The 23,092-nt window shown below is 49.0% G+C and overlaps 1 protein-coding gene across 2 annotated transcripts; it reads right to left on the bottom strand.

The window, feature by feature from the left end:
- Window positions 1-409: 409 nt before the first annotated feature.
- Window positions 410-19,698, bottom strand: CEACAM19 (CEA cell adhesion molecule 19). Of its 2 annotated transcripts, XM_003406439.3 has the most exons (8): window positions 18,939-19,693; window positions 17,392-17,760; window positions 8,041-8,191; window positions 7,465-7,548; window positions 5,630-5,676; window positions 4,459-4,541; window positions 3,795-3,854; window positions 410-3,001 (listed from the first exon to the last, which is right to left on the bottom strand). In XM_003406439.3, the coding sequence occupies exons 1-8, from the start codon at window positions 18,991-18,993 to the stop codon at window positions 2,948-2,950; spliced, it is 903 nt and encodes a 300-aa protein (XP_003406487.1). In that variant the 5' UTR covers window positions 18,994-19,693; the 3' UTR covers window positions 410-2,947. The 2 variants fall into 2 exon arrangements, with proteins under 2 accessions (XP_003406487.1, XP_023398921.1); XM_023543153.2 differs by lacking the exons at window positions 410-3,001; window positions 3,795-3,854 and having other exon boundaries at window positions 4,277-4,541; window positions 18,939-19,698.
- Window positions 19,699-23,092: the final 3,394 nt, after the last annotated feature.

Below are 23,092 nucleotides of genomic sequence, written 5' to 3'. Positions count from 1 at the left end.
CAGTGGTTAAGAGCTATGACTGCTAACCAAAAGGTCGGCAGTTTGAATCCACCAGCTGCTCCTTTGAAACCCCATGCGGCAGTTCTACTCTCTCCTGTGGGGTCACTATGAGTTGGAATTGACTTGATGGCAATGTTTTGTTTTGTTTATAAGGAGCTTGGGTGGTGCAAGAGGTTTGCTAACCCAAAGTTTGGTGGTTGAACCTAACGAGTAGCTCCATGGAAGAAAGGTCTGGCAACCTGCTCCCGTAAAGATTACAGCCAAGAAAACCCTGTGGAGCACAGTTCTACTCTGTAACACATGGAGTTGCCATGAATCGGAATCAACTTGACTGCGATGGGTTTGGTTGTCTTTGTTTTTTTTTTTTTTTTTTTTTTTTTATGGCCGCTATAATGATATTCCACAGACTTAGTGAGTTAACACAACAGAAATTTATTCTCTTATGGTTCTGGAGGTCAGAAGCCTAAAATGGGTCTTGCAGGACTGCCATAGTTCTGGAGACTTTTCAGGAGAATTTGTTTTCTTGCCTTTTCTAGCTTCTAGAGGCTGCTCGCATTCCTTAGCTTGTGGCCCTCCCTCTTCCATCTTCAAAGCCAGTAATGGCAGGTCCTGCCTCCCTCTTTTACTTGTAGGAACCCTTGTGATTGCATTGGGCCCACTGGATAATTCAGAATAATATCCCCAGCTAAAGGCCAGTTGATTAGTAGCCTTAATTCCCTTTGCCTTGTAGCATAACATGTTCACAGGCCTTGAGGATTAGGATGCAGACATCTTTGGGGGGCCGTTATTTAGCCTACCATGGTCTCCCCTTCGTCCCACAGAGCCAAAACAGTCTTTGCAGGGCCTTCCACTGCCCCACAAGATCTGCCCCGCCCCATCTCTGTGACATCACCTCCCACTCTTTCCCACTTCCCCACTCTGCTCAGGGCTCACCGGCCTCCTTGCTGCTCCTTGAACACACCACGGCGTCGCACCTGAGGGCCTTTGTACTTGCTGTTTCCTCTGCCTGGAATGCTCTCTTCCCAGATCCCCACATGGCTCCCTCCTTCACCTCCTTCAGGTCTTTGCTTATATATCGCCTTCTCAGTGAGGGTTTTCTGCCCCCACCCCGTTTAAAATCTCAATCTCCAACACTCCCAACCCCCCTCCCCTCTTTGTTTTCTCCACTGCCCTTATCACCATCTGACATGCTAATGTATTTTAGTTCTTTATTTTGTTTCCCGACTCTCCTCTGCCGGAGTGTCCCTGTAGGAGGGCAGACGTCTTTGTCTGTTTTGTTCACTGCCAGGGTCTAGAACTGTACCTGGCACACAGCAGCGGCTCAGTTTGCTGAATTAACAAATAAAGTAAGGACTTGATGAGATTTAGGGTGGGGTGAGGGCTGGAAGTTGGTAGCAGGTTTCTGAGAGACTCTGAGCTTTGAGAAGGTGCAGTGTGATGGATTGCTTTCGTGTGGCCTTTCTCACTGGTGGTCTTGTAACTCCCACCCAGGTGATTGGGCAGGACTGTGCAGATAGGGTAATTGTAGCCAACCATGGGGATTGGTTAGTTTTGCCATCCCATTGGGCTTGAAATGTGCCACCCCAGAGGTGGAAAAGAAGATACCACCACCACCAAGGATGAACAGCCGGGAGCCAGTACATCCTTTGGACCCGGGACCCCTGCACTAAGGAAGACAGAGAGTGAGCTATAATACTGAAGGCAGCAAGACCTGACAGCTGGAGATGGTGTGGTGGGTTTCCCAGCCCACAGAGAGAGAAAGCTGAGTGCCTCTGGGCAGAGGCCTAGGGCCAGGGAGAGGCGTATCTGCGAGCATGGCTGGGAAGAGGCTGTCCTGATGGAAGAACTGTATCCTGAGTGTTCCTCAACCTGAATTGTAACCTGTTCCTTCCCTAATAAACCCCATAATCGTGAGTATTATCCGAGTTCTGTGTGGCCATTGCAATGAATTATCGAACCCAGCAGAGAAGCAGAGAGTGCCGTGGGAGGGATGGTTGGTGTCAGAATCGGTAAAGATGGTGGAGAGAGAAGGCATGTCTGACCTCTGCCTCATAGAAACCAGCCTTGGGCTGTTGATCTTGAGTCTCCTTTCCCCTTGTGAAGTTATGGGAGGTCAGACATCTCCCCCAAGCTGATTTTACAGAGGGCCTAGAGTGGCTGCAGAGTCCCTGGCTGGTGCAAACGGTTAATGCACTCAGCTGCTAGCCAAAAAGTTGGAAGTTCAAGTCCACCCAGAGGCACCTTGGAAAAAAGTCCTGGCAACCTACTCCTGAAAAATCAGTAATTGAAAAACCTATGGAGCACAGTTCTACTCTGACACACGTGGGGTCACCCTGAGTTGGAATTGAGTCCATGGCAACTGGTTTGGAGGTGGTGGAGCAAAGAAGGTTCCGGCAGCTGTGGAAACTTGCCAGAGCTGTCATCTGGGGCCACAGGTCTGTGATGCCAGGCCTCCCTTCCATGTGCCTTATCCCCTGGGGCCTGCATGACCTGGCTGACTTGTCCCTGGGGAGAAGGGGCTTTTGGAGTCCCGGAGGTGACTGGTAGGGTGGGGGTGGGGCACTGTGGTCAGACAGCTGAGAGCCCAGCCAAGTGGGTGCCTGTGAGGTCTGGTTAGAGGCAGGCCCGAGACCATCTCCCTCACCCCCAAATATCTAGATGGGGGGTCACTTTGAGGCGGGAGGATGCAAGAACCTACTTTTCCCAGGTACGTGATCTGGGCTAGGTTGGCTGAAGGAACAGACTTAAGCGGGCGGTCATACACTCGGGGGGTGAGTAAAGAGCTGGGCCGACAGTCTCATGTCCCCCACCAGGGACACCTGCCGCGATGCTGTCCGTCCCCACACTTGGCCTACTGGGTGTCTGCAGTCTGTTTTCTGTAGGCCTGAGGCCCCCAGGGGAGGGCTGAAGGTAGTCGTCTCCTGGTCTGGCCTGGCCAGGGACCCCTTCAGGGGGCTGGCACCAGCTGGCAGTAAGGGGCAGGGTCGGGATTTAGCAGGTCCTAGGAGGTGGGGGAGGGGAAGAGAGAGAGGAATGATTATTTGGGGGTGAGAATGGGAGGGAGACAGAGAGAGGCCAAATCAGAGACTGAAAGAAACAGAGGGAAGACACAGAGATGGAGTGGAAGACCAAGACTGAAAGAGAGGGAGGTACCGTGACAAGGAAGATTCTGGAAGAGCCAGAAAAAGGAGTGGACACAGAGTGACAGAGACGATGAGAGGGGAGAGACAAAGACACAGAAATGGAGGGAGACAGACAGAGAAGGGGAAAAACAAAGATCTGTAAAGAGACTCAGAGAAAGAGCTAGGGAGAGAAAGATGAAAGACATAGAAAAAGAGAGACAGAGAAAAAGCCATAGAGAGACCCCACTCAAGGGGCAGAGAAGCACACACGGACAGAAGGACAGATGGAGACAGAGACATAGGAAGAGACAGGGCAGACAGGAGGGGTTGGAGAGGTGAGACCCAGGCCCAGAAGTGGGCCCCTGCCATGGGTCCGACCCTGGACTGGAACCGCTGTGTAACCAGGGCAAGCCCCTCCCTCTCTCCAGGCCTCGGTTCCTCCTGTGCAAGTTCAAGGTCATGGGTCCCTCTTACAAGGGAGGAAACTGCAGTCCCCTGAGGGGAGAAGACTTGCCCACTGGCTTTTAGTAAGGCTGTGACCAGGGAGCCAGAGAACTTGAGAGGGGGGAGAGGCGAGAACAGTGTCCCCCACCTCCCTGAGCCCCTTCCCACCCAAGCTCCCAAATCCATGAAGGCCCCGACACCCCCCTGCCAACACACACAGCTCCACACCTGGTAGTGATGGTTCTCAGGCTCCAGCTCTGGCTGCATGGGTGGGGGCAGGGGTGGGGGCTGTGGAGAAAGAACACAAGTGAGCCAGGCTCCCTATGCCTTCCAGCCTTTGACCTTTGGCATGAGACAGACCTGGACTCGAATTCCCCATCGTCCACTCTCTGACTATGTGGCCCCTGGGGAAGAGAATTAACTTCTTTGGGCCTCAGTGTTCCCCTCAGACTGATGGGCGCGAGGGCACTGGCTTTATCCGGCTTTGTCCAGTAGCCTGTTAATTTCTCAGCCTCGCCCTTTCTTGATCTTTGACCCCCTCAACACCTTTGTCTCTAAGCTTTTAGCCTTAGTTTTGTAAGTGTCTGGTTTTATTTCATTTAAGTAACTTCTTTTTATCAACTTTTCCCCCTAATTATAAGAGGAACATCTGCTCGGTGTAGAAAAGCAGACACTTTTACAAGAGAAAATAAAACCGCCTGCCATCCTTCACACTCCAGAGGCAAATGCTGTTTATATTTTGCTGCTTCCTTCCAGTCTTTTTTCCTGATGATTTTTAAAATACGGGGCATCCTGTGAGAGTGGTAAGTTCCGAACTGTGGGTCAGGGTACGGCAGCAAACTCTGAGGGGAACCTGTCGGAAGAGGGGTTTAGAGCAGAAGGTGGGACTCACCAGGGTGGAGTGCATTAGCCCTGTGTCACTGAGGGGGGACACCAGGAGGCCTGGAGATGGCATCACCTCGTAGATGTTGTCACCTGAAGTGGGGGATAAGGGGAGGTACTAGCTGACAGATGGCCCACAGGCCCATTCTGGTTGTCTCACAGCATTCATTCAATGAACATTCTTACAAACCCCTCTTCTTGCCCAGCCCTGTGCTGGGGACACATGGGTGATGAGATAGCCCTGGCGCTGCCCTCCTAGGCCTCACAGTCCATTGGGGAAAGACAGACCCGCCCTCAGACAGTGACCACCCAGAGTGAGGTGGGCTGGGACAGGGGAGCTCAGAGGGGGCGCCTGACCCAGCCTGAGGAAGTCAGGGAGGGCTTCCTGGAGATGGGGATTCTGGAAAGAGAAGTGAGAGCTATTCAAAGGCAGGTGAGGAAATAACTCGTGCAGAGGTCTGGCGTGTGGAGGCCTGGCGGGGGGTGGGGGGCCGGGGTGAAGAGAGAGAGAGAGAGAGAGAGAGAAACTGCTGTGTTTGAGGAACTATGCTTTGTTTGGTCTGTCTGGATAAAAATGGTAATTTTTTTTTGCAGTGGATGTTACACGTGGGTGACAAAGCCAGGGAAGACAGTGGGGACCAGTTCTTGAGAGCTATGTTAAGAAGCCTGAACTTTGTTTCAAGGGCACTGGGGAGCCATGGAGGATGTTTGTGTAGAGGAGGGCGAGGGCCAGAGTTTTAGAAGGATCCTTGCCCAGGGTTTGGAGGCAAGCCTGGAGGCCAGGAGACCATCAAGGAGCTGGGTGAGGGACCTGAGGGATGGAGCCTGGATTGGGCCATGGCCAGTGGGGGAGGACCAAGGTCTGTGCTGGAGACAGGACCTGGAACCTGATGGGCTTGGGTGGTAGGGGCTGTGGGACAGGGAGCCTCAGGTGTGGCCCAGGTGACTGTGGGTGAAGAGATGGCAGGGTGCCAGTCACTGAGAAGAGGAGGCAAAGTAGGTTTACGGTGGGCACTAATGCACTCAGGTTGTGGGCTGAGACTGGGGAGCCCCAGAGAGGTCTAGGCAGGGCCTGCAACTGGCCCCTGACTGGGCGAGAACAAGGGGTCTGTGGTTATGGGAAGAAAAGGAAGGAGCAACATAGGGGGGGCTGGGTAGTGAGATTTGGAGTCCCCACTTACCAGTGTTAAAACCTGGGCTCAGCTCTGGCTTCTCTGTATGGGTCATCCTGGGGGCACAGGGAGGGACCTGGTGTTAGAAACTGGCAAGTGGGTAGAGAGAGAGAAGCTGGAAAGCCCACCAGGCCACAAAGAGCTAGGTGGGCCTGCTTTAGGGTGAACCAAGGCTTGTCCCATCCCAGCCTCTTCTCCCATAATCCTTAACCACATAGCCCTTCCTCAGTATCCCTAAACCAACAAACCAAACCCATTACCACTGAGTCGATTCTGAATCACAGTGACTATTGGAGAGAGTAGAACTGCCCCATAGGGTTTCCAAGGCTGTAATCTTTACAGAAGCATGCTGCCACATGTTTCTCCCACCGAGCGGCGAATAGGTTCGAATCACTGACCTTTCAGTTAGCAGGTGAGTGCTTAACCACTAACTCACCAGGACTCCTTTCAGCTTCCTCAGCGGCCACGTTATGCCAGTGAACTAGATTTCTCAAACGTCACCGTTTACACGGACCACCTAAACGAGTCTGCTCCATCGACCCATGTTATGGTTTCCTCAACCTTTCTCTTTCCTTTCAATTTCTGTCTTGTTGAGAGTTTTTGTCACAAAAGGGTGTTGAATTTTGTCAAATGCCTTTTCTGCATTGATTGACATGATCAAGTGGTCCTTTTCCTTTGCTATCGTTAATACAAATATGGTGTATTACATTGATTGGTTTTCTAATGTTGAGCCATCCTTGCTTTCCTGGGATAAATTCCATTTGAGCATCCTTTTAATATGTTTTTGAATTTGTTTGTTAGTATTTTGTTGAGTATTTTTGCTTCAATATTCATAAGAGGTACTAGTCTGCAGTTTTCTTGTAGTTTCTTCATCTGGTTTTTGGTATCAGAGTAGTGCCAGCCTCATAGAACAAGGTAGGAAGTATTCCCTCCTCTTTTATTATTTGGAAAAGTTTAAGTAAGGTTGGAGTCACTTCTTCTCTACATGTTTGGTAGAATTCCCCAGTGAAGTCATCTGGTCCAGGACTTTTCTTTGATGGGAGGTTTTTTTTTTTTTTTTTAATTAAAATATTTTATTGTGTTTTGGTTAAAGTTTACACAAAAAATTGGGTTTCCATTTAACAGATTCTACACAATTTGTTCAGTGACATTGGTTACATTTTTCACAGCTTGTCAACTTTCTCATTTCTATTCTGGTTGTTCTGTTTCCATTAATCTAGTTTCCCCATCCCCTTGCCTTCTCTTCCTTACTTCTAAGTAAATGTTGATGAAAGGGAGCACAATACTCATGGATGATATTGTTTATGAGCCAATCTGTTATTTAGTTAAAAGATGACCTCATGGAATAGTTTTGGTTCAAGGTTTAAAGAATATCTCAGGGTGACAGTCTTGAAGAGTCCTCAGTCTCAACTAGTTCAGTAAGTCTAGACTTTTTAAGAATTTGAGTTCTGTTCCACATTTTGCTCCCATACTGCCAAGATCCATCTATTGCGTTCCTGATCAGAACAGTCAGTAGCGGTAGCCGGGCACCATCTAGTTCTTCTGGTTTCAGGATAGATGAGGTTGTGGTTCATGTAGGCTTTTAGTTCTTTGGACTAGTTTCTTCTCTGAGTCTTTGGTTTCCTTCTTTCTCTTTTACTTTGGATGCATAGAGATCAATAGTTGTGTCTTAATTTTGGGAGGTTTTTGATTACTGATTTAATGTTTTCAGTTGTTATGGGTTAACCATTCTTTTTAAATTGACTCATTTGAATGGTCTTATTTAAAAAGTACACTCAACATCCTAATTCACTAAATCTAGAAAATTCATTAATTCACTAAACAAATATTTAAGGAGCACTGACCATGGGCTGGGTATTGTTGCAGGCACTGGGGACACAGCTGGGACCAGGACTGACAAAGACCTCTGGCCTCCTGGAGGGGACGTTCTAGTGGGGAGAGAGAAAGAGAGAATTTGAATCAGTGATACCCAGTATAATGTCAGGGAGCAAAAACTACTGTGAAGGAAAATGAAGAAAAGGAGAGGGGCAGAAGAGGAGGGGGGTGCCTGAAGTTTCAAATAGGATGGTGTGGGAAGCCTCACCAAGAAGGTGACATTTAAGCAAAGACCTGAGCTGGGGAGGGGACGAGCTATGCAGAAATCATGGGAGCCCCTGGATCCAGCCATACCTGAAGGCAATCAGTTATGTAGAACAAACAAAAAACTTTCATTTTTTGTAAGCCAGTTTAAGGCTAGGTTATCTGTCCCTTGCAATGCAGAATTATGTCTAAGGCATATGGAAAGATTCTTTTCACCTCAGGGGTCCCAGGATTCAAATAGATTGTGTATGAATCAGAGGACATGACTTGTGGAAGAATCAATGGGGCCTGAGAAGTGGATGAGGAAACACAAAGGAAGGAGAGGCCTGGTGCTCCCATACCTGTGGTTCTGGCCCTTGCAACCTCTTGTCACCAGGAAATAGGCAAGGCTGCCGATGACGAGGCCCCCAGCAACAAGAGATCCAATGATGATGGCAGCCACGATCCCGATATTCACAGATGAGTGTGCACTAAGCAGCTTCTGCTGCTGTTCTGAGGAAGACAGAGGACCATGGGATGACTTTTGAGGGCTCCCTACTTTCACTGCACCAATGACTAGCCTTACTGCACCAGCGACCACCCATGCTGCCCCAGTGACTACCCATACTGCCCCAGTGACTACCCATACTGTCCCAGTTGAGGCAGGCAGCCTAGAGCCCAACACTTCTGAGAGACACCTGCTCTGGCGTATCCTCCTACGCCTAACGGAATAGGCTACGCATTCTTCTAAACCTGACCTTGACACGATAGCTATAAAATGGGCTAAAAACTGTCCTTGACAAGATAACCACAGAACAGCCATAGTGGGCCCCAACCGGTCTTAGCAGGCTTCCCATTAGCTCATTAAGTGCAAAATACATATAAACACTCAGCCAGAGAATCACACCCTTGTCTACCCCAAGCCCTGAGTGCCTGCCCCAAGGTCAATCCTGAATACTCATGATGAATTTGCATTTCCTTGTCTGCTCTCTGTAAAAGCCTACCTCCTCATGCTGCCTGCCATCAGCCTTGAAGGCAGCAGCCCTGATTGCTCCTTTCCTTGTACAATGAAATAAAAGCATCTTTCTGATCTCCCAACCTGGCCTCTTGTTTATTGGGTGTAACAAGTCACGCGGAGCAAAACCTGGGGTTTTCACCCCGCAAACACAGTGACTACCCATACTGCACCAGCGACTACCCATACTGCACCAACAACTAGTATTGCACGAGTGACTACCCATAGAACACTGGTGAGGGGTTTTATATTTCCAGCCCTGAGCTTTCTCCTGGATGCCTCCTGGGTATCCAACAGCCTGTGATACTGCTGCACATAAGTCTCAGCCTGTCCCAGATGAAACTACTTGGCTCTCCACTGCCCCCAAATCTGTTTTCCTAGGACTTCCTACCACCCTCAGTACATCCAAAGTCTGCCTTCTAATGCCTTCCACATCCTGCCAGCTCACTTTGTCCCACCTCAAAACCAAAAAAAGCAAACTCATTGCCATTGAGTCAATTCCAACTCATAGCAACCCCCTGTGACAGAGTAGGACTGCTCCATAGGATTTTCTTGGCTGTGGAAGCAGACTGGCAGGCCTTTCTTCCGTGTGCCGCTGGATGGATTTGAAGCGCCAATCTTTAGGTTAGTAGTCCAGCGCAAACCGTTTGCTCCACCCAGGGACCTCTTTTCCCACCTCAGTTGATGATGATTCCCTTCATCCACAGAAAGGATGAGGCTCCGGGCTGTTTTGTGGGGGACATAGAGGGCTTGCAGGATTCTCAAATGCGACATGCTGTATTTGGGACCAACCCTACCTGACTTTCAGCACAGGGACCTCTCAGCCTTGAATTTCAAGCTGGACGCCTGCTTCCAGGAAATGCCAAGTGTGAAGGGTGTTACGGATTGAATTGTGTCCCCCCACCAATATGGGTTATAAATCCTAACCCCCATACCTGTGGTTGTCATCCCATTTGGGAATGGGTTTTCTTTGTTATGTTAATGAGGCAGTATTAGCTTAGGGTGTTTCTTAATCTCTTTTGAGATATAAAAGAACAGATTAAGCAAGCAAGCACAAACAGGGAAAGATACACTCCACATGATTGCCAAAGAACCAGGAAGAGAAGCTGAAAAGAGACAAGGACCTTCCCCCAGAGCGGACAGAGAAAAAGAGCCTTCCCCTAGATCTGGCACCCTGAATTTGACTTCTAGCCTCCTGCTATGAATTGAATTGTGTCCCCCAAAATGAGTATCAACTTGGCTAGGTCATAATTCCCGATATTGTGTGATTGTCCACCATTTTGTCATCTGATGTGATTTTCATATGTGTTGTAAATCCTACCTCTTTGATGTTAATGAGGCAGGATTAGAGGCAGTTATGTTAATGAGGCAGGACTCAATCTACAAGATTAGGCTGTGTTTTAAGTCAGTCTCTTGAGATATAAAAGAGAGAAGTGAGCAGAGAGACAAGGGGACCTCATACCACCAAAAAGGTAGCACTGGGAGCATAGTGTGTCCTTTGGACCAGGGGTCCCTGAGCTGAGAAGCTCCTAGACCAGGGGAAGATTGATGGCAAGGATCTTCCCCCAGAGCCAACAGAGAGAGAAGCCTTTCCTTGGAGCTGGCACCCGGAATTTGGACTTCTAGCCTCCTAGACTGTGAGAGAATAAATTTCTCTTTGTTAAAGCCATCCATTTGTGATATTTCTGTCATAGCAGCACTAGATAACTAAGACAAAGAGCTTTGGTGGAGAAGAGCAAGATAGTTACAGAACTATGGGGCTGGGGTTATTGTCCCGTTTTATGAATGACACAATGGAAAGGCTCACAATCTGTAAAATGGGCTGATGATAATTCTTACCTCATTGGGTTATGGGATGATATTAGCAGGTGCCTGTGCACAGTAAGCATACAATCCATTTAATGATTATTTGTTGCCATCAAGTCAACTCCGACTCTTGACGACCTTACATGCAACAAAATGAAACGTTGCCCAGTCCTGCATCATACTCATAGTCATCAACATGTCGAGTCCATCTTTGCAGCTACTGTGCCAATCCATCTTACTGAGAGTCTCCCACACTCTCACATGCCCACTTCGCCAAACATTTCCTCCTCTAGCAACTGATTCCCTCCTGATGACGTGTGCAAAGCAAGCAAGTCAGACAATGCTCTGTTGTGATCCATAGCGTTTTCATCGGCTAAGTTTTGAAGCAGATTGCCAGGCCTTTCTTCCTAGTCTTTCTTAGTTTGGAAACTTGCTGACAACGGTCCACTATGGGTGAGCTGCTGGTATTTGAAATACTGGTGGCATAGCTTCCAGGATCACAACAATCCACCAAAGTATGAAAAACTGACAGACAGGTGGAGGATTTAACCATTCTATTCCTTTTTTTATTCCTATTATTGCGTCATTGCTATTTTATTTTGCTTTTATGTTCTCCAACAATGCCTAAGTCACTGAGTCAATCAGGACTCAAGCCCACAGGTGGGTGAGTCTGGAAGGGTCGTGTTTGAATCCTGACTCTGGCACTGGTAAACTGCGGGATTTTCTGAACCTCACTTTCCTGCTCTGTAAATCGAAAGAAAGTAGCATCTGCTCACAGGGCTGCTATGACGATTAATTTTTGCCTTCTATTTTGGAGACCAGGGTTCTAGTCCCAGCTAATACACCATATGTGCTGCCACCACCCATCTGTCAATGGAGGGTTGTGTGTTGCTATGATGCTGAACATGTTTCAATGGAGCTTCCAGATTAGGATAGACTAGGAAAAAAGGCCTGGCGATCTACGTAAGAAAATCAGCCAATGAAAGCCCAATGGTTCACAATGGTCATATTTGCAACTGATCATGGGGAAGGTGCAAGACTGGGCAGTGTTTCATTCCATTGTGCATGGCGTTGCCATGAGTTGGGGGTGACTCAACGGCAGCTAGCAATAACAACAACAACAACCCAACAAAAGTGGCCAGCTGGCAGGGATAAAAGTAACTTCAGAGCTCCCAGTCCACCGGAAGGGGCTGCTCCCTGGCTCGAGCCCACAGCGGCTACTGGGGCGTGTCATCTCTGAGCTTCCAGGTCTCCCATTTAAGAGAACTCTGTATGTGAAACTGCCCAGTGTGTCAATGTTGGCAGCAAGGTCACTATCCTGTTTGGTCAATGTGGTGCTTTAAGACCAGTTGGAATGAGCGGTCCATGCAGGAGGCTGCAAAGGAAGCTGGAAAATGGTACTCTTTATTTTGGGAATGGCTTCTGCCCAGCTGAAGCCCCAGGGCTTCTGTTCCGGGCACTAAGGAGGTGCCATGTCCTCTCACAGCTAAGAGAGATAAAGCATTCTCTCCTGGTACACAGCAGGTGTTCCATTATTGGTCCCAATTTTTTCCTTCTCATCTCACCTATTGCTGTTGGTAGTTGCAATCAAGTTGATCTGGACTCATGGTGACCCCATTTGTGCAGAGTAGAACTGTACTCCATAGGGTTTTCAAGACTGTGACCTTTTGGGAAGCAGAGTGCCAGGCCTGTCTTCTGAGGAGCCTCTGTGTGGGTTCGAATTGCCAACCTTTTGGCTAGTAGTTGAGCACTTAACCTTTTGCATCACCTAGGGATGCCCTATCCCACATATATGTGGCTGAATTTGGGGCCTCGACGGCCCTCAAATGTTCACAAACCATGCAGACCTTCTATCACTAAGTGCCCTGGCAGCTCAGGAGACCCACTCTGACGTAGACGCCCTCAGCCCCTTCCCTAATTCCCAGGAGTTCAGCCTCCACTTTGCCATTCCTCTTCTCCTGCTGTTGTTAGATGCCACAGAGTTGAGTCGAGTTGACTCATAGCAACCTTATGGGTAACAACAGAACAGTGCTCAGTCCTGCTCCATCTTCATGATTGTCGGTATTTTTGAGCCCATTGTTGTGGCTATGATGTCAATCCATCTTCACCGACACTCTGTTTTAGTAAAAAAAGCCCTGGTGGCACAGTGGTTAAGCCCTTGGCTGCTAATTGAAAGGCTGGCTGTTTGAACCCACCAGTGGTTCTGAGGGAGAAAGATGTGGCATTCGACTTCCATAAAGATTACAGCCTTGCAAACCCTACGGGGCAGTTCTACTCTGTCCTATAGGGTCGCTATGAGTCAGAATTGACTTGACGGCAACGGGTTCTACTTTACTAACCATGATGTCCTTTTCTAACACTGAATCTTTCCTGATGACATGTTCGAAGTAAGTGAGCCAAAGTCTTGCCATCTTTGCTTCTAAGGAGGATTCTGGTTGTATTTCCTCTAAAAGGGATTTGTTCGTTCTTCTGGCAGTCCATGGTATATTCGATATTCTTAGGCAACGCCGTAATTCAAATGCATCACTTCTTCTTCAGTCTTCCTTTTTCACTGCCCAGTTTTCGCATGCATATGAGGCAACTGAAAATACCAAGGCTTGGGTCAGGCGCACCTTAGTCGTTAAAGTGACATCTTTGCTTTTTAGTGCTTTAAAGAGAACTTTTGCAGCAGATTTGCCCAATGTAGTATGTTGTTTGGCTTCTTGACTGTGGCTTCCGTGGATGTTGATTATTGATCCAAGAAGAATGAAATCACTGACAAGTTCAGTTTCTTCGCCACGTTCCTTTGAGCTGAATGGATTTGCTTCTCTACTACCTGAGCTCAATCCATCTGGAAACAAAGGCAGCTCCCTGTCCCTCTTGCTAGCTGCTCTCTAGGTGGCACGGGTCCCTTTCTGCTTCCTTAGGAGCCTCGGCAGAGGCAGCCAGGGCTGAGAAAGAACCAGGCGGCAGAGGGTGTCAGGAACACGGACTTGGGCATCATCCAGACTCAAATGGAGCCTTACCTTCCACCCCCCTTCTGAGCTGCTCATTGTTGGGCTGGGGGTTCCCCTCTCTGGGCCTTGGTTTACTCCTCTGTAAAATGGGATCATAGGTATCATAGGTGTGGTGCAGTGAATTGTTGATTATAACCCTTCTAGCCATGGTCTTTTAACTCTCAGAAAATGAGGGTGGAATGAGTGAGGTCAGCAAAATGCTTAGCTTGGAACACCTGACATATAGTCGGCACTCCATAGAAGAAACTCCCACAAAATGACTGGGTGGGATGATGTAAATAAGGTGCACGGCCCACTAAAGGGATTGGACAGTTGACTAATGCAAAAAGGTACATGGAACCCGTGGAATCACTAGGGTTGGTGTCAGCCAGTGGGGTAACTCATGGTGTCACCCCCCTCATGGACCTCCTCCCATATCAGACCATGCAGAATCCTTAGTAATGTTTTTTGTACTAATGTGACTCTTAAATTGTAATTTCTGTATATTACCGAATGTAATGTTTTTTTTTGTTTTTAATGGCAATAGTAGTGACATAAACATCTAGCAAAATTAAAGCTACACCTTTAAATTATAATGGCATAAGCACAGTCTAAATGGATTTATATTTACATAGTTTCATGTGGTTCAAGTGAAAATTTGGTAAGAAAACAATAGAATTCAAAGTAAAAACGTTCAAGACTACATCAAAATTATGTTCATTTTGATGTTAAACTTTACCGTTACATGAGGTAGCTGTGCAGTGAATTACTTGATATGGCCCTTCTGGCTACGGTCTCTGACTCACACACAATGATTGACAGTGACTATGCAAATAAGGCATATGGACCGCTAACGAGGGGATCGGTCAGTTTTGCCAACCCACCAGGCTTCAAATGAGCCATCCCAGAGGCAGGAAGAGGATCTCACCACCACCAAGAAAGAAGAGCCAAGAGTGCAGCTCATCCTTTGGACCTGGGATCACTGCTCTGAGAAAAGCTCCTGGCACCAGCCGGAGACCGGCAGGAGACGGCATGGTGGGCTTCCCAGACCCATGGAGAGAAAGCTCATGGAGTGAGAAAGCTGAGTGCCTTGGGCAGGAGGCTTGCTGGTGTGGAATAGGGTGCCTCTGGGCACTCAGTAGAGCTAGATTTGCTGACCCACGGAGCTAGAGCTGAGAGCCTTTGGGCCGAGGCTTACTGGCAGAGTGGGATGCCTCTGGGCACTTGTTGGCAAAGCTAAAAGCGCTTTGTAACACTTGCCCCAGCAGGGCAGAGGCCAAGGACCAGAGAGAGGCGTGCCTGCAGGCACCGCTGATTAGAGCCCCTCCTGATCAAAGAACTGTATCCTGAGCGTTCCTGAACCTGAATTACAACCTGTTACTTCCCTAGTAAACCACATAACTGTGAGTATGGTCTGTGAGGTCTATGTGGCCATTGTGACAAATTATCAAACCCAGCAGAGAAGTAGAGGGGACAGCTTTAAGTGGGAAGGACTGGCTGGTGTCAGAATTGCTGGTGTCAGGCTTCTGGCTGGTGTCAGAATCGCTGAAAAGGTTGGAGGGTGGAGGTATGTCTGACCTCCACCTCAAAGGAATCAGCCTTGGGCTGATGTCGATCTTGATTCTCTTCCCCCCCCGAAGTTAGAAGCCCTCTGATGCCATGCCATTTTTACAATAAGGTTCTTGTGGGGCTGGAATGAGTGAGGTCAGCAAAAGGCTCAGCTTGGAGGTGCCTGACATGTAGTCAGTGCTTCATAGATAGGAGATGTTGTTAACAATTCTTCAAGGGTCTGTTCCACAAACATTTGTTGAGTGCCTAGCATGTGCCAAGGAGCCCTTGCGTGGCAAAAACGACTCAGTGCTTGGCTACTAACCCACATGTTGGCAGTTTGAATTCACCCAGAGGTGCCTTGGAAGAAAGGCCTGGCAATCTACTTCCAAAGGTCACAGCCCTCGAAAACCCTAAGGAGCCCAGTTCCACCCTGAAACACACGGGGTCTCCATTAGTCAGAACGGACTCAACAGCAACTGGTTTGGTTTTTTAAATGTGTGCCAGGCGTCCCCTGGTGGTGCAATCGGTTAACGCGCTCAGCTGCTAACTGAAGGGCTGAAGGTTTGAGTCCACGCAGAGGTACCTCGGAAGAAAGGCCTGGTGATCTACTTTCAAAAGGCACAGCTGTTGAAAACCCCGTGGAGCACAGTTCTACTCTGACACACGTGGATGGGGTCACCATGAGTTGGAATTGACTCGATGGCACTTTTTTTTTTTTTTTTTTACTGCGCCAAGCAATGTTCTAGGCACTGGAGCAGGAATGGTGAACAAGAATGATAATAAATATATATTATGATTTTTACTAGTGATGGCAGGCATTGAGTCCTTGTCACCTTCCCGGCCTGGCTCCCCAGGCCCTCATTCTCCCTCTCGTTTGTCCTACTTGATCCCACACCGTGGGCAAGGTGTGGATCCTTGACTCAAGGGAAGAAACCCACAGCCCGGGCTGGGCCAATCACATTCTCTCTCGGTTTCTCTGTCTGTCTGTCTCTGTCTCTCTGTCCAGTTCCCCTTCTCCCTCTCTCTGTATTTTGGAAGAAGAGATTCTGAATATGCAAAGAAGGCTGGGCTGAAACTCTGTTTAGCATCACAGTGGGACACCCTGGCCAGGGAGAGGAGAAAGGAACCCAGAACAGTGTCTAGTGCAGGAATGGCGCCCCCTGGAGGGGAAGGGAGCATCATGCTTTTCCCACAACACCCCCATGTCCCACCAGGCCCTGCTGGGCTCCCCACCCACCCGTTTACTCTACAGTGTGTCTGGCCCTGTCCTAGACTCTGAAGAGAAGAAAGCTGTGAACCAGACAGAAAGTTGGCTCTCCTGGAGCTGACATCCAGGGGCTGCAGGTGGGGCTCCACAAGGTGCCCCACACTTTGAGCCAATTGGAGAAAGCTCCTAAGGAAATTTGTTAAGTGCTCCGCTACTAACTAAAGGGTTGATGGTTCAAATCCACCCAGAGGTGCCTTGGAAGAAAGGTCTGGCAACCTGCTTTCGAAATACCACAGTCACCGAAAACCCTGTGGAGCACAGTTCTACTCTGAAACACATGGGGTCACCATGAGTAGGAATCGACTTGATGACACTGGAGTTTTTGTTTCCTGTCATTGCAGCCTGAGCCTGAGTTTGAGCGTGTCATCTGGCCCAGGCCTCCAGAGGTGCCTCTCCCTGCTCTCCTGCTGAGCCATGCTGGCCTCCTGCCAGCTGTGCTCAAGGGCCCAGAGCTTCCTGCCACGGGCCCCTGCACAGGCTGAGCCCTCTGCTGGACCCTCCCTCAGCTGCTGTTTCCTGTCGTTAGAACAGCCACTCATCCTTCAAGCCTTCCCAGGCAACCTCCCCTGAGACTCCAAACCAGTTGCCTTCAAATCGATCTCAAATCCCGGTGACCATGTGCCGGAGTAGGACTGTGCTCCGCGGGGTTTCAGTGGCTGCGATATTTTGAAAGCAGATTGTCAGAGCTTTCTTCCAAGACACTTCTGGGTAGACTTGAACCTCTAACCTTTCAGTTAGCAGCTGAGTATGTTAACTGTTTGTACCACCCAGGGACTCCAGGCATACAGCAGGTACTCAATAAATAGTTGACCGATCAATGCATGTGAGGAGTACCTGATACAAGGCATTCCCCAGGGACGGGCTCCATGTCTGACATAAGGAGGCATTCCATAGATATTTTATTTGTTAATTAATGCACCTGAGGATTAAACAATATTTTCTATCTTCCCACCTGGAACACAGTAGGTGCTCAATTAATACATGTTGAATGGATGAATGAGAGGATCAATGAGATGGTGTTTGCACAGGACCTGGCACAAATGGTAGGTGCTCAGGGTGTCTTAGCCCCCCACTTCCTCCCTTGACCCCCAACACTCACCAGACACCCGGACCTCGGTCTTGGCCTTCATGGTCCAGGAGGGGTTGATGGTGACGGCCACCTGGTAGATGCCACTGTCGCTGGGCTGGGCACGGCGCAGCAGCATGGAGCCGTTGGCGAAACCAACGATGTCGCGCTGCCGCATGGCACTGCCATCCCTCTGGGGCCGCTGTAGCCCTGGAATGTAGGAGAACAGCATTGTGCTGCCGGAGGTCTCCTCCCCCTGGTACCAGTTGAAGTCCTGGAAGGTGCCTGGGATGCCCTGGACTGACAGGAGGAGGTCCTGGTCCTTTAGAGGCTGCTCTGGAATCTTCTGGATGTGGAGGGCCGCCTGGGAGCTTTGGAGGGTCCAGAGGGCCAGGATTGAGGCTGTGGGGAGGGACAGGGGAGGCCTGAGGTTGGGAATGTCAAACAGGGACTGCAGTGTTCTCCTCCTTATAGGCTCTCCGGGGGCTGTTCATTGGAAACAGTGCTGGAATTGATTAGTGATGTCTGCCCCAGGTACAGAACATAGGCATGAATGCCACAGATTTGTCCTTCTACTGGCCCAGAAGGTGTCTCTGCGCTGAGGTGCCATGTGGTTTGCTTCTAAACACTTTGGACTCTCTGAATTCATTAATTTGTTTATTCAGTCAGTTGTTCAACCAATACTGGTTGACGTTAGCTGCCGTCGAGTTAGCCCTGACTCATGGCGACCCCATGCACAATGGAATGAAATGCGACCCGATCCTGTACCATCCCCATGATCGGTTGCAGATTGGACAGTGTCCCCTGGGATCCATAGGGCTTTCATTGGCTGATTTTTGGAAGTAGATTGCCAGGCCTTTCTTCCTAGTCAGTCTTGGTCTGGAAGGTCCGCTGAAACCTGTTCGGCATCATAGCAACATGCAAACCTCCACTGACAGACAGTGGTCAGGTGTATAAATTATATGATACGATACCAGTGGTATATATTATATAGAATATGCTTATTAATTCCCTAGATTTCTAGGCACTGGGGATATAGTGGAAACCCTGGTGGCATAGTGGTTAAGAGCTACAGCGACTAATCAAAAGGTCAACAGTTCGATTCCACCAGGCGCTCCTTGGAAATCGAATGGGGCAGTTCTACGCTGCCTTACAGGGTTGCTATGAGTCAGAATTGACTCGATGGCAGCTGGTTTTTTTTACAGGGATATAGCTCGGGAGAAAGATGTGACAATCTGCTTCTGTAAAGATTTACAACCTTGGAAACCCTATGCGGCAGTAGTCTACTATGTCCTGTACGGTCAGTATGAGTCAGAATCAACTTGATGGCAATGGGTTTGGGATTTGGGGATATGGCAGGGAACCAAACACAAATATATTCCTGCCCTTAGAGTCCTGACATCCTAGAAAACTCCATAGATAAAATGGGGATGGTGTTGTGACTCTACCGCCCACTCCCTGCCCTCCACTCTAGTAATTTCACCTTTCCTTACAATCTTTCCTCTCTTTCAAGAGGAAACTTCAGCTTCTGGGACTGAGTCCCACCTTCTCCCCTCAGTCCTGGGTGGATGTCTCCTTACCTGGGAGCAGGAAGTCCTTGGAGTAGCAGCCCTGGGCTCTTGTGGAAATCTTCATCTTGGCGTCCTGTAGGAGGTCACAGGGACACCTGCTGGACACTGAGGTGGCAGAGGGGCTGAGCCCTGGCTGTCTGAAGTGGGTCAGCTCAGTGGGGACCCCGGGGGTGGCTCTGTGACATGGCCAAGGCCGACCCAGCCTCAGCACCCCCTTTCCACAGGCTCTGGAGGTTCCACCTGTGCTCCCTGGGTTGGAAGTGCAGGCACTGGTCAAACCAGTTTCCCGGGTGACTAAGGAACTCCTTGGGGCTTCCTAAAACTCCTCCCTTCACCCCTTCTTCTTTCCACTCAGCGTGACTGTTGGTGACAACAGCAGTAATTACAACAGCCATCATGGCAGCCTCGAGTTGAGCAATCCCCCTGTGCCAGGCAGACCCAACACATACTACCTCATCCAGTATCCACCATACGCAACCGTTCCCATTTCACAGATGAGGAAACTGAGGCTCAAGGAAAAACAAGTCTACCAGTAGGTGGCAGAGGTGGGCCGTGACCCATGGCTAGTTCACTGTAAAGTTCTCAGTGTGGTTTTTCAAAAGCATCTCTCTATGCAATGATTCATTCCCACTCACACTTCCTGTGCCCAGTCCTGTGCTGGGCTGTGCTGGGGACATGGTGATGATTGAGGTAGCTCCTGCCCTGGCCTCAGCCCACAGTGGGACTCACAGGCCTGTAAGGAGACGGACCCATCCCCAGACAATGATGACTCAGAGTGATCAGGGGCTGGGGTGGAGGAGCCCAAGGGGATGCCTGACCCAGCCTGAGGTAGGAGGGGCTTCCTGGAGGAGAGGATGTGGGAGCTGAGACCTGGAGGAGTAGGAATAAGGCAGATGAAGGGGTGGGAGGGGGCGAGGTGGACCAGGCAGAGCAAACAGCCCATGAGAAGGCGTGGAGGCTGAGACAGTAGCCAAGGTGCTAATCTCGGTGGGTGAGTGGGAGGGACAGGTGCAGCCAGGGAGGTGGGCAGGCTCAATTGTGCCCAGTTTTGAGCTCTGCTGGGACAGAGCTTGGGTGATGTAGGGTCTAGGGTTAAGCCATTTGATACCGTGGCTGTTAGCCAGATGTGGCCATTAAAATATACATTTTAATTTCTTTCTTTATTATTTTAATGAGCTCTTTTTTCTTTTTGGTTTTTTGAATAATTTTTAAAATTCTTGTAAAAAATATATATAACACAACATTTGCCAGTTTGACATTTTCAGGCATGCTATTTAGTGATATCGATTAATCATGTTGTACAACCACCAGCCATAACTGCTACCAAATTTCCCATTGCCGTAAACAGAAGCTCACTGTTAAATATACATTTAAATGAATTAAAATGGAACACATTAAAAATGCAGTTCCACAAACTAACCAAAACAACCAAACCCACTGCCATCAAGTTGATTCCGACTCATAGCAACCCCATGCATTACAGGGTAGAACTGAGCTCCATAGGGTTTTTTTTTACCGTAATCTTTACAGAAGCAGATTGCCAGGCCTTTCTTCCTTGGTGCTGCTGAGTGGGTTTGAAGCACCAACCTTTCAGTCAGTAGCCACCGGGTGCAAACTGTTTGTACCCCTTAGGGACCTGGTCCACAAACTAGGTGCTGTCAAGTGCTCAGTAGCCACTAACCTTAATGTGGTGTTGAGTCGAATCCAACTCATAGTGACTTGCCTGTGACAGAGTAGAATGGCCCCATAGGGTTTCCTAGGCTGTAATCTTACAGAAGCAGATCGCCAGGTCTTTTCTCAGAGCTGCTCGGTGGGTTTGCACTGCTGCCATTTTGGTTAGCACCTGAGCGCTTAACCACTGCACCACCATGCTCCTTTCCTCATGTGGCTTAGGGTTACAGCATTGGACAGTTCCTAGATCATTCCCATCATCGCAGAGAGTTCTTTTGGACAGGGGTGGTCAGAGACCTGAGGGGTGGGGTGGGGTGGGGTGCTAGGCGTTTCCCCCGGTGAGATGTCTGGACCTGCAGGAAGAGAGAGCACGAAGCTGAAGAGCAAGGCATCAGCAGCCATACGCATGTACCTGATTCTGTCCGTCTTTCTCAGTACTCCTATTACAGAAATATCACAAGTGGGTGGCTTTAGGGAACAGAAATTCATTTTCCCACGCTTTAAAAACCAAACCCATTGCCGTCGAATCCATTCCAACTCATAGCGACCCTATAGGACAGAGTAGACCTGCCCTGTGGAGTTTCTAAAGAGTGCCTGGCGGATTGGAACTGCCGACCGCTTGGTTAGCAGCCGTAGCACTTAACCACTATGCCACCAGGGTTTCCCCTCAAGCTTTAAAAAAAAAAAAAAAATTTTTTTTTTTAGGAGGCCAGAAATCCAAATCCAGGGTGCCAGTTCTAGGGGAAGGCTCTCTGTCTGTCCACTCTGGGGGAAAATCCTTGTCTCAGCTTTTCTAGCTCTTCTCTGTGTTCCTTGGAGATGCCACATGGCTTATGTCTCCCCTCTTTTGTGTCTCTGTGAAGGAGCCCTGGTGGCACAGTGGTTAAAGCGCTCAGCTGCTAACGCAAAAGCTCGGTGGTTTGAACCCTCCAGCTGCTCTACGGGAGAAAGATGTGGCAGCCTGCTTCTGTAAAGATTACAGCCTTGGAACCTTATGGGGTGGTTCTACTCCGTCCCATAGAGTCGCTGTGAATTGGAATCGCCTTGATGGCCACGGATTTTTCAGGTCTCTGTACCTAATCCGGGAAACCCTGGTGGCGTAGTGGTTAAGTGCTACGGCTGTTAACCAAGAGGTTGGCAGTTTGAATCCGCCAGGCGCCCCTTGGAAACTCTATGGGGCAGTTCTACTCTGTCCTATAGGGTCGCTATGAAACCCAGCCCGGAATCAACTCGACTGGCAGTGGGTTTGGTTTGGCTTTGGTGCCTAATCCATTCTTTTTATAACTCAGAAGTGATTGGGTTTAAGACACATCCTACATGAACATGATCTCATTAGTGTAACAAAGAAGACCCTATTTCCAATTGGGATTACATCCACAGGTATAGGGGTTAAGATTCCAACACATATTTTGGGGGGACACAATTCAATCCATAACAATCTGTCTATTTCCTGGACACACATCCTCAGATTCTCAGAGGTGAGGGCGTTTTCCAGAGTCTCCAAATTGGGCTGAATCAGAAATCTCAACTGGGAACCCTGTCAAGGGGCGGTGTGGCCAGGTAGGCTGAACAAGTGCGGATTTAGGTAACGTGGCCCTGTTACGTGCTGGTGAGCCTGTTCTCATTTCATTTCTGCCACTGCATTCGGCAAATCTGCTGCAAAAGACCTCTTTAAAGTGTTAAAGAGCAAAGATGTCACCTTGAAGACTAAGGCGCACCTGACCCAAGCCACTGTGTTTTCAATAGGCTCATATACATGTGAAAGCTGGACAAAGAATAAGGGAGACTGAAGAAAAATTGATGCCTTTGAATTGTGGTGTTGGAGAAGAATATTGAATAGACCATGGACTGCCGTAAGAACGAACAAATCTGTCTTGGAGGAAGTACAGCCAGAATGTTCCTTAGAAGCAAGGACGGCGAGACTACGTCTTACATACTTTGGGCTTGTTATTAGGGGGAATCAGTCCCTGGAGAAGGACACCCATGCTTGGTAGAGGGTCAGTGAAATAGAGGAAGACCCTCGATGAGATGGATTGACACAATGGCTGCAACAATGGGTTCAAACTAAACAATGATTGTGGGGATGGTGCACGACCAGGCAGTGTCTTCTGTTGTACATGGGGTTGCTATGAGTCGGAACTGACTCAATGGCACCTAACAACAATAATAACCATTTAGCTCTGGGATCTTGGGCCAACGGCTTCGCCTCTGTGAGCCTCAGCTTCCTCCTTTGGAAAATGGGGACACACCCCCCCCATGTCATGGGGTTGTTGGGAGGAGTCCCGAGAAGCTGTATGCAAGAGGCCTTGCCAGCACGCAGCAGATATCTGTTATCGTTGTGATCATTACTGTTGACCTCGTCTGAGAACTTGCTCCACCTCCGCGGTCCATGCTGTGACTCTGCTTGACGGAAAAGTGCATGTTCTCTGGAGGGGTTTCCAGTCCCCCACCTCCACAACATTCCTTAAGCCCCTCCCCAACATTCCCTAAGC

This window comes from Loxodonta africana, chromosome 11 (assembly GCF_030014295.1).
Source record: "Loxodonta africana isolate mLoxAfr1 chromosome 11, mLoxAfr1.hap2, whole genome shotgun sequence".
NCBI classification, from domain to species: Eukaryota; Metazoa; Chordata; class Mammalia; order Proboscidea; family Elephantidae; genus Loxodonta; species Loxodonta africana.
This window is presented reverse-complemented; position numbering and strand designations above follow the sequence as displayed.